At 42.7% G+C, this 16,330-nt stretch overlaps 1 protein-coding gene across 1 annotated transcript in view; it reads left to right on the plus strand.

The window, feature by feature from the left end:
• LOC115205051 (protein diaphanous homolog 2) overlaps positions 1–16,330 on the plus strand; it is a 675,845-nt gene that overhangs the window by 182,527 nt on the left and 476,988 nt on the right. The window contains exons 8-11 of the mRNA XM_029770617.1: positions 11,045–11,119; positions 11,213–11,282; positions 12,222–12,358; positions 16,082–16,190. Coding sequence (XP_029626477.1) covers positions 11,045–11,119; positions 11,213–11,282; positions 12,222–12,358; positions 16,082–16,190 — 391 coding nt within the window. The remainder of the gene's footprint in view (positions 1–11,044; positions 11,120–11,212; positions 11,283–12,221; positions 12,359–16,081; positions 16,191–16,330) is intronic.

Below are 16,330 nucleotides of genomic sequence, written 5' to 3' on the forward strand. Positions count from 1 at the left end.
ATTGTTTATATGTAATACGGTCCGTTATTGTGGGCTAGATTATTGCATTGTATTATTGATTCTTTGAGTAAATGACGTTTATTACTCATATCTGCTGTCCTGCGCCTGACTCCTCTACACCAGCTACACACAGGCTTATTACAGTTTTCTCACAGCTCTTTGCAAAGATATTCTATCATTTTGATGAGGGAGGTGGCACTATGACTCCTTTCCAGGCTGTCAAGATAAAAAGAGAGCAACTCACTAGGCGGTGAGGGATCTGTAGTTGTGTAGGTCCTATACTGCTCACCACATCAAACCGCGGCATTCATCCTCAGATCTTCCACACAGGTATAGCTATATACAACCCCTATTTCAATTAATGGGCCTGATCAATCACGAATGCTTTAGTAACTCCACAGTAGTTTTTCCCTCCACTTCCCTCTATCATCTGCGCAGGAGGAGCCTTGCGCTGTTTAGGAGATAATTGCACATTTCAGGAGTGTTTTGCGCTCCGCGGGGGGTCATTTAGAAGTGTCTGGGGAAGTGCGCCGAGCTTTCCCCCTGTCCCCAATCACTAAGTTGATTTCATCATGATGTTGCTTCTTCACTTTCCCTTCACACATGTTGCTGCCTTCAGCGCTTTCTTTGTCTGCACTCAACCACCCACCTCCACCCTTAGCTCCACATCTTTCCAATTTCACCAGCACAAGTGGAACGTTCATTTATGTTGTGGGTTTTGATGTGCAGTCATTCTGTGACCACCATTTTTTTATGGGGGGGGCGGGGGTATCCTGCTGAGACTCAAATGCCAGTAGAGGCGTCGGGCACTTCCGATGCCAGGCAATCATATTCGCAGGGTGCTGACACTGGGAATATTGTCCCTCGGAGTGCGCCGCTGGGCTTTCACCCCCTGTCCGACTCTCTGAAATCCAATATCTCTGTTGCCTCTCTCTCTCTCGCCTCTCTTGCTATCCAGGAAGGTTAATGTGTCTTTGTAGTCAATCACATGACCACTCCACCGATGCCTGGTGCTGTCCACTCTCCCCGGTGTGAAATTAGCCATGCGTTTGCAGTGCTTTCTACATGGTATCGACAGTGGTTTCTACAGGGTACGGGCGCTCCCATTGTCACTGTGTTCAAAGCAAAGATAATTACTTCTATTCTCTGTTCTCCCCCCCCCATTACCTACAGTACCAGTCAAAAGTTTGGAAAAAAAGTTTGGACACACCTACTCATTCCAGGGTTTTTCTTCATTTGTACTATTTTCTGCATTGTAGAATAATAGTGAAGACCCAGAGTTACCTCTGCTGCAGAAGATACGTTCATTAGAATTAAATTATTCACAGAGTTCAACACATCTCAACATCAACTGTTCAGAAGAGACTGAGTGAATCAGGCCTTCATGGTCGAATTGCTTCAAAGAAACCACTACTAAAGGACACCAATAAGAAGAAGAGACTTGCTTGGGCCAAGAAACAGGAGCAATGGACATTAGACCGGTGGAAATCTGTCCTTTGGTCTGATGAGTCCAAATTTGAGAATTTTGGTTCCAACCACCGTGTCTTTGTGAGACGCAGAGTAGGTGAACGGATGATCTCCACATGTCTGATTCCCAGCGTGAAGCATGGAGGAGGAGGTGGTGATGGTATGGGGGTGCTTTGCTGGTGACACTGTCTATCATTTATTTAGAATTCAAGGCACACTTAACCAGCATGGCTATCACAGCATTCTGCAGTGATATGCCATCCCAGCTGGTTTGCACTTAGTGGGACTATCATTTGTTTTTCAACAGGACAATGACCCAAAACACACCTCCAGGCTATGTAAGGGCTATATGACCAAGAAGGAGAGTGATGGAGTGCTGCATCTGATGATCTGGCCTCCACAATCACCTGACCTCAACCCAATTGAGATGGTTGGGATGAGTTGGACTGCAGAGTGAAGGAAAAGCAGCCAATGAGTGCTCAGCATATGTGGGAACTCCTTCAAGACTGTTGGAAAATCATTCCTCATGAAGCTGATTGAGAGAATGCCATGGGTGGCTGCTTTGAAGAATCTAAAATCTAAAATACTTTTTCATTTATTTAAAAATGTTTTGGTAACTACATGATTCCATATGTTTGTAGGTGTGTCCAAACTTTTGACTGATACTGTATCTGAGTGGATGGCGGCTGGACCAACTTATGTTCCGTCATCAAAATGGATGTCCTAGAGAGGACAGAGGAGGCAGTGGAGTAAAAGTGCACTTCATTTGAGAGCTGTGTGTGGTCGGGACAGCTGAGCATTTTAATCCCCTCTAGGAAGAAGGAAGAAAGAACCAAGTGAAATGATTGGGATTGCATCTCAAATTACACCCTTTTTTCTAACACAATGCCATCTCTGTGTTTCCCTTCGTTCTTCTTTCTTTCCATCAGTGCCTATTGAGAACACAACATTCTATATTAATCATGCTTCCAGGTGTTTCATATTTTGACCTTTCTCCTTCCTGGTTTGTGTTGTGTATTACATCTGATGCCCAGAGGGCAGAGGAGATATACAGGAAGTCAAGGTCAGGGTGTGGAAAGGCTATGCCATTCATTAAGTCGTATTCACAAAGATGTATGTATTTTAATTAATTAATTAGCTACTCAACACAATTTTCTTGGTATTGCAAAAGTCATAACCTTTCAGACAGGCAATTGTTTGAGGATACGGATTAACGTTTTATATAAGCTATAACAGCATTTTTTACATTTTACATTTTAGTCATTTAGCAGACACTTTTCCAGAGCGACTTACAGTAGTGAATGCATACATTTCATACAATTTCATACATATCATTAAAAAAAATTCTGTGCTGGCCCCCCGTGGGAATCGAACCCACAACCCTAGTGTTGCAAACACCCACAACCCTGGTGTTGCAAACAGTTGCTCTACCAACTGAGCTACAGGGAAGGCTTCTGAAAGGACACGCATGGACACATTTGAAATTGTATCATTCTTGAGAATGTGAACTTAACATCTTCTGTCTGACCAAAGAGAAAAATGGAGATGTTGCGTGCTAACTGCAGTCATTGGAATTCAGTATTTCCTTGTTATCACTATGACTGATTTACATTGTAGTTTATACCCTTTACAGTATATGCCATGAAAAAGTATTTACCCCTTTTCGGATTTTCTCGATTTTTGCATAAAAAGTAATATTAGATAAAGGGAACCCGAGTGAACAAATAACACAATATTTTGATACTTATTTCATTTATTTAATACAAAAAGTTAACACCCAATGCCCCCGTGTAAAAAAGTAATTGCTCCCTTACACTCAATAACTGGGTGTGCCACCTTTAGCTGCAATGACTGCAACCAAGCATATCTTGAAGTTGTTGATCAGTCTCTCACATCGCTGTGGAGGAATTTTGGCCCATGCAGAACTACTTTAACTCAGCTACATTTGGTGGTTTTCGAGCATGAACTGCTCTTTTCAGGTCCTGCCACAACATCTCAATTTGGTTTAGGTTTGGACTTTAACTTGGCCATTCCAAAACATTACACTTTGTCTTCATACATGACCAAAGTGTGCTTCAGCCCATGGACAGATGGCCAGACATGCTCCTTTAGAATTCTCTGATACAGAGCAGAATGCATGGTTCCTTCAATGATGGCAAGTTGTCCAGGTCCTGAGGCAGCAAAGCATCCCCAAACCATCACACTGCCACCTCCGTGCTTGACCTTTGATATTTTTTATTTCACCTTTTATTTAACCAGGTAGGTCAGTTGAGAACAAGTTCTCATTTACAACTGCGACCTGGCCAAGATAAAGCAAAGCAGTGCGACACAAACAACACAGTTACACATGAGATAAACAGTCAATAACACAATAGAAAAATCTATATACAGTATGTGGAAATGTAGTAAGATTAGGGAGGTAAGGCAATAAATAGGCCATAGTGGTGAAATAATTACAGTTTAGCATTAACACTGGAGTGATAGATGTGCAGAAGATGAATGTGCAAGTAGAGATACTGGGGTGCAAAGGAGAAGAGAAAAAAAACAAAATGGGGATGAGGTAGTTGGGTGGGCTATTTACAGATGGGCTGTGTACAGGTGCAATGATCGGTAAGCTGCTCTGACAGCTGGTGCTTAAAGTTGGCAGCAGAGAATTGGCAGCAAATAATTGGAAGGAAAGGCGGCCAAAGGAGGAGTTGGCTTTGGGGATGACCAGTGAAATATACCTGCTGGAGCACATGCTACGGGTGGGTGCTGCTATGGTGACCAGTGTGCTGGGGTAAGACGGGGCTTTACCTAGCAAAGAGTTATAGATGACCTGGAGCCAGTGGGTTTGGCGACAAATATGAAGCGAAGGCCAGCCAACGAGAGCATACAGGTCGCAGTGGTGGGTAGTATATGGGGCTTTGGTGACAAAACGGCTGGCACTGTGATAGACTACATCCAGTTTGCTGAGTAGAGTGTTGGAGGCTATTTTGTAAATTACATCGCCAAAGTCAGTGATCGGTAAGATAGTCAGTTTTACGAGGGTAAGTTTGGCAGCATGAGTGAAGGAGGCTTTGTTGCGAAATAGGAAGCCAATTCTAGATTTTATTTTGGATTGGAGATGCTTAATGTGAGTCTGGAAGGAGAGTTTGCAGTCTAACCAGACACCCAGGAATTTGTAGTTGTCCACATATTCTAAGTCAGAACCGTCCAGTAGTGATGCTAGATGGGCGGGCGGGTGCGGGCAGCGATCGGTTGAAGAGCATGCATTTAGTTTTACTTGCATTTAAGAGCAGTTGGAGGCCAGGGAAGGAGTGTTGTATGGCATTGAAGCTCGTCTGGAGGGTTGTTTACACAGTGTCCAAAGATTGAAAACAAAATATATATATTTCACCTTTATTTAACAAGGTAGGCTAGTTGAGAACAAGTTCTCATTTGCAACTGCGACCTGGCCAAGATAAAGCATAGCAATTTGATACAACAACACAGAGTTACACATGGAATAAACAAAACATACAGTCAATAATACAGTTGAACAAAATAAAACAAAAGGTCTATATACAGTGAGTGCAAATGAGGTAAGTTAAGGCAATAAATAGGCCATGGTGGCGAAGTAATTACAATATAGCAATTAAACACTGGAATGGTAGATGTGCAGAAGATGAATGAGCAAGTAGAGATACTGGGGTGCAAAGGAGCAAGATAAATAAATAAATACAGTATGGGGATGAGGTAGGTAGATAGATGCGCTGTTTACAGATGGGCTATGTACAGGTGCAGTGATCTGTGAGCTGCTCTGACAGCTGGTGCTTAAAGCTAGTGAGGGAGATATGAGTCTCCATTTTCAGAGATTTTTGCAGTTCATTCCAGTCATTGGCAGCAGAGAACTGGAAGGAAAGACGACCAAAGGAGGAATTGGCTTTGGGGGTGACCAGTGAGATATTCCTGCTGGAGCGCGTGCTACGAGTGGGTGCTGCTATGGTGACCAGTGAGCTGAGATAAGGCGGGGCTTTACCAAGCAGAGACTTGTAGATGACCTGTAGCCAGTGGGTTTGGCGACGAGTATGAAGCGAGGGCCAACCAACGAGAGCGTACAGGTCGCAGTGGTGGGTAGTGTATGGGGCTTTAGTGACAAAACGGATGGCACTGTGATAGACTGCATCCAGTTTGTTGAGTAGAGTGTTGGAGGCTATTTTATAGATGACATCACCGAAGTCGAGGTTCGGTAGGATGGTCAGTTTTACGAGGCTATGTTTGGCAGCATGAGTGAAGGATGCTTTGTTGCGATATAGGAAGCCAATTCTAGATTTAATTTTGGATTGGATATGCTTAATGTGAGTCTGGAAGGAGAGTTTGCAGTCTAACCAGACACCCAGGTATTTGTAGTTGTCCACATATTCTAAGTCAGAGCCGTCCAGAGTAGTGATGCTGGACGGGCGAGCAGGTGCGGGCAGTGATCGATTTAATAGCATGCATTTAGTTTTACTTGCGTTTAAGAGCAGTTGGAGGCCACGGAAGGAGAGTTGTATGGCATTGAAGCTCGTCTGGAGGTTAGTTAACATAGTGTCCAAAGAGGGGCCAGAAGGACGCAGAATGGTGTCGTCTGCGTAGAGGTGGATCAGAGAATCACCAGCAGCAAGAGCAACATCATTGATGTATACATAGAAGAGAGTCGGCCCGAGAATTGAACCCTGTGGCACACCTATAGAGCCTGCCAGAGGTCCGGACAACAGGCCCTCCGATTTGACACACTGAACTCTATCAGAGAAGTAGTTGGTAAACCAGGCGAGGCAATCGTTTGAGAAACCAAGGCTGTTGAGTCTGCCAATAAGAATGCGGTGATTGACAGAGTCAAAAGCCTTGGCCAGGTTGATGAATACGGCTGCACAGTAATGTCTCTTATCGATGGTGGTTATGATGTTGTTTAGGACCTTGAGCGTGGCTGAGGTGCACCCATGACCAGCTCGGAAACCAGATTGCATAGCGGAGAAGGTACGGTGGTGTTCGAATTGGCGGTAATCTGTTTGTTAACTTGGCTTTCGAAGACCTTAGAATAGGATAGATATAGGTCTGTAGCAGTTTGGGTCTAGAGTGTCTCTCCCTTTGAAGTGGGGGATGACCGCGGCAGCTTTCCAATCTTTAGGGATCTCAGACGATACGAAAGAGAGGTTGAACAGGCTAGTAATAGCAGTTGCTAAATATTGCGGTGGATATATCTAGAAAGAGAGGGTCCAGATTGTCTAGCCCGTCTGATTTGTAGGGGTCCAGATTTTGCAGCCCTTTCATAACATCAGCTATCTGGATTTGGGTGAAGGAGAAATGGGGGAGGCTTGGGCAAGTTGCTATGGGGGGTGCAGAACTGTTGATCGGGGTAGGGGTAGCCAGGTGGAAAGCATGGCCAGCCGTAGAAAAATGCTTGTTGAAATTGTCGATTATCGTAGATTTATCGGTGGTGACAGTGTTTTCTAGCCTCAGTGCAGTGGGCAGCTGGGAGGAGGTGCCCTTATTCTCCATGGACTTTACAGTGTCCCAGAACTTTTTTGAGTTTGTGCTACAGGATGCAAATTTCTGTTTGAAAAAGCTAACCTTTGCTTTCCTAACTGCCTGTGTATATTGGGTCCTAATTTCCCTGAAAATGTGCATATCGCGGGGGCTATTCGATGCTAATGCAGTACGCCACAGGATGTTTTTGTGCTGGTCAAGGGCAGTCTGGAGTGAACCAAGGGCTATATCTGTTCTTAGTTCTACATGTTTTAATTGAGTTATGCTTATTTAAGATGGTGAGGAAAGCACTTCTAAAGAATAACCAGGCATTCTCTACTGACAGAATGAGGTCAATATCCTTCCAGGATACCCGGGCCAGGTTGATTAGAAAGGCCTGCTCGCTGAAGTGTTTTAGGGAGCGTTTGACAGTGACGAGGGGTGGTCGTTTGACTGCGGACCCATTACGGATGCAGGCAATGAGGCAGTGATTGCTGAGATCTTGGTTGAAGACAGCAGAGGTGTATTTAAAGTGCAGGTTGGTCAGGATGATATCTATGAGGGTGCCTGTGTTTACGGATTTAGGGTCTGAGGTTCTTACTGTGGAATGAAGGGTTTAGTTTTCGCCAGACATAACGAGATCCATGTCATCTAAAGTTTGCCAAAACGTACCTGGAAGATCGTCAAGACGCCTGGAAGAATGTTCTTTGGACAAATTAGTCATAAGTGGAACTTTTCTAGATCACCAACTACAGGAAGCGTTTGGTTGCCATCATTATAGCTAAAGGCGGCGCATCCAGTTTTTGAGTGTAAAGGGGCCCTACCTTTTCACACACAGGCATTGGGTGTTCCATAACTTTATTTATAACTTAATTAATTTATCATTATGTTATATTATTTGTTCACTCATGTTCCCTTTATCTAATAGTAGGTTTTGGCTGAAGATCTAATTACATTCAGTGTCGAAAATCTGCAACATTTTAGAAAATCTGAAAGGGGGGAAGTATTTCATGGCACTGTATATGTGTGGGCATTTGACATCATTCCCATTGGGCGTGCTATTCTGATTCTTTCAGTAAGTCATTGCATTGATTGGTGGGAAATGGCTTTAGCCTTCAGAATGCAGAATCATAAGCCTGGAAGCCTCCCTGTGCTCGGTTTCAGGTTCTAATGTCAAGAGCAATTTGTTGCTAAGAGCTCAAGGCCTCAAGTGGAATGCAGCCGTGCTGAATAGGTCAGGAGTGGCAGAGTGGGACAGAGGTATGGCTTAGTCCATAATACAATATGAAATATATTGCTCTCAATGACACAATACTCCCCGATGCCAGTCCCAATTAAATAACACAAGAATGAACAATGTTGGGCTACTGGCTGAAATCAATGTGCCTGAAAGGCATCACAACACAGGACATCTGATCAGTCAGACAGAAATACTGAATTCGTGTCAGATTCCACAGCCAGCAATGAACAATTCCAGTCGAGTCGGTTGCATTGGCTGTTGCACAAAAGCAAAGCATTCTCTCCAGCATCAATTACATTTCCCATGCCAAATCTGTCTGTAGCAATATGATTAACACCACTCAGTAAATCCATTCAACACCACATATGGCGTACTTGATAGTGACACACCACGGCAGCTTATTATTTCATTATAGGGAATTGCATTGCCTTGTTCGTGAGCTACATACACGGTGGCAGCAAAGGTCAGATGTATAAATGTTTCCATTTGGGAACTTGAAGACAGATGAAGTATTAGTTATTATTGCCTCCCAATAACTATTCTTGTTGGCAGGGAAGATTAACACAAAATATGAAGCTGACATAGGAATCCAAATGTCGAAGATTTGTTGCTATCTGAACGGACAGGAAATTCCTTATATATTTCTAGGCCGTGCTCAAATAAGCATTGTCAACACATTGTTTACGTTTGCATCCGTGCTCTGGGTCCAGACTGTGAAATCATCTCATATAGTTCTGGGTTTTGTGGCACCTAACATAAATACAGCATAATTGTGTCTTTACCAGCAGAAATAGTATACATAAAAAATGGCTACTTTTTCATTTTGGCAGCGGAATGTACTGTACATGATTGTGGAAAGTAACACAATTTGGTGACACTTAACTGCAAGATTATATCCATCAATATTTCATGAACAAGTTCCACCCCAAGTTAATGAGATCCTTGAATTCATGCCACAAATTGATTAAAGGAGGAAGCTGAAAGGGAATTGGATCCTATTTGGCTATTGTGCTGTTGCAGCTTTGACAGACAGACCGATGGACAGCCAGACAGACGGATGGACAACATAGAGAGACAACACAAACATACAGACAGAATGAGACTACCCATCCTGGACCCACACTTTAAATCCTAACTCCACTATTCATCCACTTTAGTCACCTCCAAACGAAAGCTGCTTGATTTCCCTGCAGTGAAGAGATAGTCGCCTCAAAACAATAAAAGCTTGTGACAACATGCTAGGGAAAGGAGGCATCTTCACTTAACCAGCTGTCAGTGTTTTCTGTGAAGTAGCAACGTTTTTGCTTTGTTTACTTCCCATCTTGTTGAGGAAATGGATATGTTGAGGCACAGGTTATTCCAACCACACGGATTGTGTCATATCACTGTCCGGTGTATCAAATCAGGCTAGATTAAATGTAATCTGCCTGAGCTACGAACGTGATCACCCGATGCATCTCATTTGGTTGTCATGGCAGTTTTTGAGGCCGCCTGTTTTACACTCCTAGACATTGTATACGACCACCCGGTATCGGCGGCTACATCTCAGGTTACACAGAGCACTGTGTAATAATCAGAATACCTCTCCACAAATATTTGCTTAATTTCCCCTAGCTCTCGCGTAACTGCTCCATCAACCATGTCGCCTCTTTCCCCTCTTTTTTGATGTCTCACGTAAGTCATTTGCTCCTACCACCTCTGTATTGATGTCGGGCTGTTATAAACAGCACATGATTGTGCAATACATTGAGCCGGGCTCGATTGTTTCCCCGAGATCACATTTTTGCTATCGGGTTTAGCTAACTGTGTTTGCATGCAATAAACTGCCTGCCGCAAAGCAGATCTCGTGAAGGGAAGTGGCAAACATTGAACCGCGAGGCTCACCTCAGTAAACAAGAGTTATATATTTTGGACATTATGCTGAGTGGTTTTATAACAAAGAAGATCATTATGCTGTACTGTACAGCGTAATGGTAGTAAATTGCAAATTGGGCTGGGCTTGGCCCGGTAATGCATTTTGAGGAATGGGTTCGGAGGGCTTCAGTAGTTTAATAATTCTCCATTCATTTTGCTGCAGATCAAAGAAATACCTCACTTCACCTCGGAGGAACAGCCTCGGGCCAGTAAGCATCGTTCCTAATCGAGGGTCTTCTCTGACTGCCGAGTCAATACAAATGATTTTAATATGCATGTTCTTATTGGATTGAATCATTGTCAAGAAGGCAAAATAAATCATTGAATTATGACCATTTAATGCTACAAATTGCTCAATGCGTTTTGTGTTATTGACAATCGAGCGGCAAGAGCAAGTGATGCTAATGACATAATCTAGGTGTGATCGGGGGGTCAGCCCCTGCCTCACTCACTCTCCGCCACATACCCCATCGCTGACAAACAGTCTCATCTGCGCTGGATCATTTGCTGTCTCCAGATACGCTTGTGGTTTATTGCCAATTATCTCCCGTGATCCATTATCGATTACAGTGTTATCTTTCTTGCATTGCTTAATCTTTTGGTTGCACTACAGCACGCTGCGGGGGGCCTAGAATCACACTGCTAGACCACAGGAGCAGGACATATGATGGATGATTGTTTATTTGCCTGTAAATGAATGTGATACACATTCTAGCATTTAGTGTACAAAAATAGGGGCTGTGTTGATTTGCGATTCTATCTCTCATCAATAGATTCGCCACAGAAGTAACCAGAAAAAATTGAGACCATTTTTGTGGAGATGATCATTCTCCTCAGTGACAATGAAACCAATACCACCAATTACTTTTTATGTATGATTCAACAGCTGTTAGTCTGGCTCCGAACTACAGTATATACGTTTTCTGACTGTCTGTTTTTTATTTACATTTTTCTTAGCTGGGTGAACAACTTTGGCCATGAAGGACTGGGCCTCCTCTTGGATGCATTGGATAAGTTACTGGATAAGAAACAGTAAGCTTCTTACATTTCAACTACTTATCTTCTCAATAGGCTCTACATACTGTCTAAATCTATCATTCCTTTCCTTTCTCAACCCTTTTTCAGGCAAGAAAGTATTGACAAAAGAAACCAGCACAAGCTCATCCAATGTCTCAAGGCCTTCATGAACAATAAGGTTTGTACTTGTTGGGTTGGTCCAATGCTTTCATTCCAAAAGTTTTACTTACTGCAGTTTCTCTTGATTCCTGAGTGTTTTTAGATAGCCATATAGCAGGACTCAATTGGCACCCAAAGTTGGCCCTCAACCACTTGAACAATCAATGTAATCATTTATTCTGCTTTTTACATCGACTCAAAGTAATCCGAGGAGGGAAGAGAAGGACAGTACAGTGCAGAGGTGGTTCTGTATTCACCTTAAAGTGCTCCACACACAGACTGAATTTCTATAGCGTCAATGCCTCAATTTCAATGGCAAACCTGGAATAAAGTCTTATTCACATTGAAAAGGAGCAAGAGCGGTAGAAATTAAATCAATAAAAAGTGATATCACTTTATACCCCGTATGTAGTCATCTCAAAATCCTGTATGATGAAACCAGGTTGGTTGTTTTTCCTATCTAGAATGGCTGGACTTTGACAAGTGCTATTACCGGCAAGTAAAGCGGAGCTAATTTGCCATGTTGAGCCCATTGTCACCAAGTATTTAATTATTCTTTTTTGGGAAGCAGCACTGTCTCATCTCTCGAAAGTAGCACATTCTTCAAGGATGGATGAGCTATTGATATGGTTACCCTTTATAAAATCCCCATATGTGGTCAAGTATGCCCATTGCTTGAATCTGAGATAGATTTAAAGGTAGTAGAGGACTATAAGTATTTGTCCCCACAGCCCTGTCCTGAATTGGCTTAATTCATCATAATCTCAATTTTCCCTTGGCCTCTATGTCCCTCTTTAAAAGAGAATTAGGGCTAACTATTACTTATATTAGAGGTTCTTTGTAAAGTTAGTAGTTCTTTTTTTAACTGTAAGTGAGCGATCTCTATGAATGCAAATGCTCTCATTAATTTATACCCTATGGACACTTTTTCTTTTCTTCCTCTCTTACATGTCTACAGTATGGACTACAAAGGATTCTCGAAGATGAGCGGAGCTTGCTTCTCCTGGCCAGGGCCATTGACCCCAAACAGACCAGTATGATGACTGAGATCGTCAAGATCCTCTCAGCTATCTGTATCATTGGAGAGGAAAACATGTAAGTTCACTGCAACATACTTCATTAGCAACACTCATCCACCATTATTATATCCTCAATGTCACTCTCTGTGCCATGCATTGTCTTCCTCCCCACTTCTCCCTCTAGCACCGTAATACCGTCATGTACATTATGAGATTAAGGAAATATATTTGTAAGCCACAGGAGGCTGCTGAGGGGAGGACGGCTCATAATGATGGCTGGAATGGAGTGAATAGAATGGTATCAAACACATGGAAACCGTGTGTTTGAGGAATTCCATACCATTCCATTTATTCCGTTCCAGCCATTACTATGAGCCCATCCTCCCGAATTATGGTGTCACCAACCTCCTGTGTTGTAGACAATCCGTCACTGGCCCCAGCACAATACATTCTGTGCACTCATTGCATTTGCAGCAAGGGCTTTGAGCTGTATCGGTGCACTGCCAGTTAACATGTTCTGATTTAGCAGTTTGGGCTGTGTAATGTATTTAAGTGCTCAGTGTTGTTGGCCATGAACACACAGCTTCGCTGACAGATTATAAATTGAATCCAGCGGAGCTCTTTTTTTATTGTGTCTACCACAGAGCTGGACTAGAATAACAATGGCACTTCAAAGTAGGTCTGCATGCAGCAGAGGAAAATAAACAAACTGACAAATACGAGAACCCAGTTAAAACTGTTTTTCGCAAATCAGCTCCTCTGAATGCGTCTGCGGGACCATGGTTTTGGCCCCTGCTATGTTCAATGTAGGTATGTAAAAATGTGTGTGTCTCAATCCTTCCAATGATCACAGCCATGATTAAGCATGCACAGCTGATTGACAGGAAATAGAGCTGAGGCCTCACTTTCCAACAACCTCGTCTGATAGAGAGCTATGCTGTGATGTTGGCTCATTCTCAACACCACAAACTAAGTGACAGAATCGAAGGGCGAATGCGAGGAGTTAAGCAGATGTAGCGCTTTTTTTAAGTTACAGTTTGAACTAGCATTAAACCACTATGTCTGTACCCCTACACATGTTTGCAGCTTTATCACCCCTATCACATAGAAAAAGGCTGCTCCATTTATCTACAGTACCAGTCAAAAGTTTGGACACACCTACTCATTCAAGGGTTTTTCTTTATTTTTACTATTTCTACGTTGTAGAATAATAGTGAAGACATCAACACTATGAAATAACACATATGTAGTCATGTAGTAACCAACATTTCTTTATTATATTTGAGATTCTTCAAAGTAGCCACCCTTTGCCTTGATAACACCTTTGCACACTCTTGGTATTATCTCAACCAGATTCATGAGGTAGTCACAGGGAATGCATTTCAATTAACAGGTGTGCCTTGTTCAAAGTTAATTTGTGGAATTTATTTTCTTCTTAATGCGTTTGAGCCAATCAGTTATGTTGTGACAAGGTATGGGGGGTATACAGAAGATAGCCCTATTTAGTAAAAGACCATGTCCATATTATGGCAAGAACAGCTCAAATAAGCAAAGAGAAACGACAGTCCATCATTACTTTAAGATATGAAAGTTTTGAAAGTTTCTTTAAGTGCAGTCACAAAAACCATCAAGTGTTATGATGAAACTGTCTCTCATGAGGACCACCACAGGAAAGGAAGACCCAGAGTTACCTCTGCTGCAGAGGATAAGTTCATTAGAGTTACAAGCCTCAGGAATTGCAGCCCAAATAAATGCTTCACAGAGTTCAAGTAACAGTCACATCTCAACATCAACTGTTCAGAGGTTACTGTGTGAATCAGGCCTTCATGGTCGAATTAATGCAAATAAAGGACTACTAAAGGACACCAATAAGAAGAAGATACTTGCTTGGGCCAAGAAACAGGAGCAATGTACATTAGACCAGTGGAAATCTGTCCTTTGGTCTGATGAGTCCAAATTTAAGATTTTTGGTTCCAACCACTGTGTCTTTGTGAGATGCAGAGTAGGTGAACGGATGTCTCTGCATGGAGCATGGAGGAGGATGTGTGATGGTGTGGGTGTGCTTTGCTGGTGACACTGTTTGTGATTTATTTAGAATTCAAGGCACACTTAACCAGCATGGCTATCACAGCATTCTGCAGCATTCTTACGCCATCCCATCTGGTTTGCGCTTAGTGGGACTATCAGTGGTTTTCAACAGGACAATTAGCCAAAACACACCTCCAGGCTGTGTAAGGGCTATATGACCAAGAAGGAGAGTGATGGAGTGCTGCATCTGATGACCTGGCCTCCATAATCACCTGACCTCAACCCAATTTAAATGGTTTGGGATGTTAGACCGCAGAGTGAAGGAAAAGAAGCCAACGAGTGCTCAGCACATGTTGGAACTCTTTCAAGACTGTTGGAAAAGCAGTCCAGGTGAAGCTGGTTGAAAGAATGCCATGAGTGTGCAAAGGGAGGCTACTTTGAAGAATCTAAAATATAACAGATATTTTGATTTGTTTAACACTTTTTTGGTTACTACATGATTCCATATGTATTATTTCCTAGTTTTGATGTCTTCACTATTATTCTACAAAGTAGAACATAGTCAAAATAAAGAAAAAACCCTTGAATGAGTAGGTGTGTCCAAACTTTTGACTGGTACTGTATATGTCACATTTATTCCACACATATACTTCACATAATGGTTATAGGTCACTAATATTATTTCTAGGATTTCTAGGTTTCCCCTTCCCAGTGCAAAGATTTGGATGGAGGCAAACTCACATAACACACATCAGTCTAATATAACCTATAAATGACTCGTTTTTGTCAACAGACCTCCATCCTCCTCCCATGCCGTCACTGGGTTGGGTGGTACTCGGTGGGTAGACAGGGAGCACCCTATGTAGGTTCTCCCCATATCTTCCCTCTCCTTGCTCCTCTGCAATACTTTTTTTGAGCAAGGGGGAAGATCACAGGCATGGCTGGGTCATGAGACATCATTCCTCCCTGGGGACCCACGAACGCTTCAGCGCATCCTGGATGGCAAAGAGGCGAGAAACAGAAAAAAAAAGAATGAGCTGAGAAAAAAACTAAACAAAAGCTTCCACACAGCTCTCTCTCTCTCTCTCTCTCGCCTAGTCTTTGTTGTGCTTCTCCTGTGTATAGGAGATAAAGGCACGACAGCAAACCTAGCATTTACAACCCGATGAGAGAGGCCCCCATGTCTGATCTGATGGTGTGATAAAGTGACGCCAGCTAAATAACTTTTGTTTGCCGTTTACTGAAGTGGCTATTTAAACTGACTTCAACTACTTGTGTTGCAGCCCCCATTTGTGTGCAGGCACATAGCAAGATATTTCTTTAGTGTGATGCCTTCGTCTGAAATTGACCAAATCATTATTCAGCAAAGGTGCCGTGAGCGCTTGTAAACGGTCTAATTTGCTTTCACAACAATAGGTGTTTGTATACGTTAGTTCTGTACTCTTTTCCCTGAAATAAATTGCTCCTGCCCTGGCATCAACTACATTTTACTATGAATAGCTTTTACTGTGGATGATATCAGCTACACAGGCGTTGTATGAGCATCACCAGAGCAATGAACTGCAGTGGCTAAATTGGTTAAATACAATGCACAGTGTTGCCATCAAAGACAAAAATTTGTCTTGGGTCCCCACAGAATGCCCCTGACAAAGACATGGGAAGAGACGAGATGATATATGTGGATGAGGTGAAAATGATCTTATCTTAAATGTCCTGTCGGTGGGGCGATAAAGGCGCTTGTTGACTTTTTTGTCTGTTTGCTTTCTCTCAGCCTGGATAAGATTCTGGCTGCCATGACAATTGCAGCAGAGAGGAATAACAAGGAGAGATTCGCTCCGATAGTGGAGGGACTGGAGAATCACGAAGCCCAACAGCTCCAGGTCAGTGTATACAAAGCCTGTTGGATACAGACACACTCATATAACATAAACACACACACGTGCACACATTGATTCATGCACCCCTTTCTCCACATCTTTCCCTTAGAACCCATCTCATAAATATCCACAACACTCGTTCA

The sequence above is a fragment of the Salmo trutta genome, chromosome 13 (genome assembly GCF_901001165.1).
Source record: "Salmo trutta chromosome 13, fSalTru1.1, whole genome shotgun sequence".
NCBI classification, from domain to species: domain Eukaryota; kingdom Metazoa; phylum Chordata; class Actinopteri; order Salmoniformes; family Salmonidae; genus Salmo; species Salmo trutta.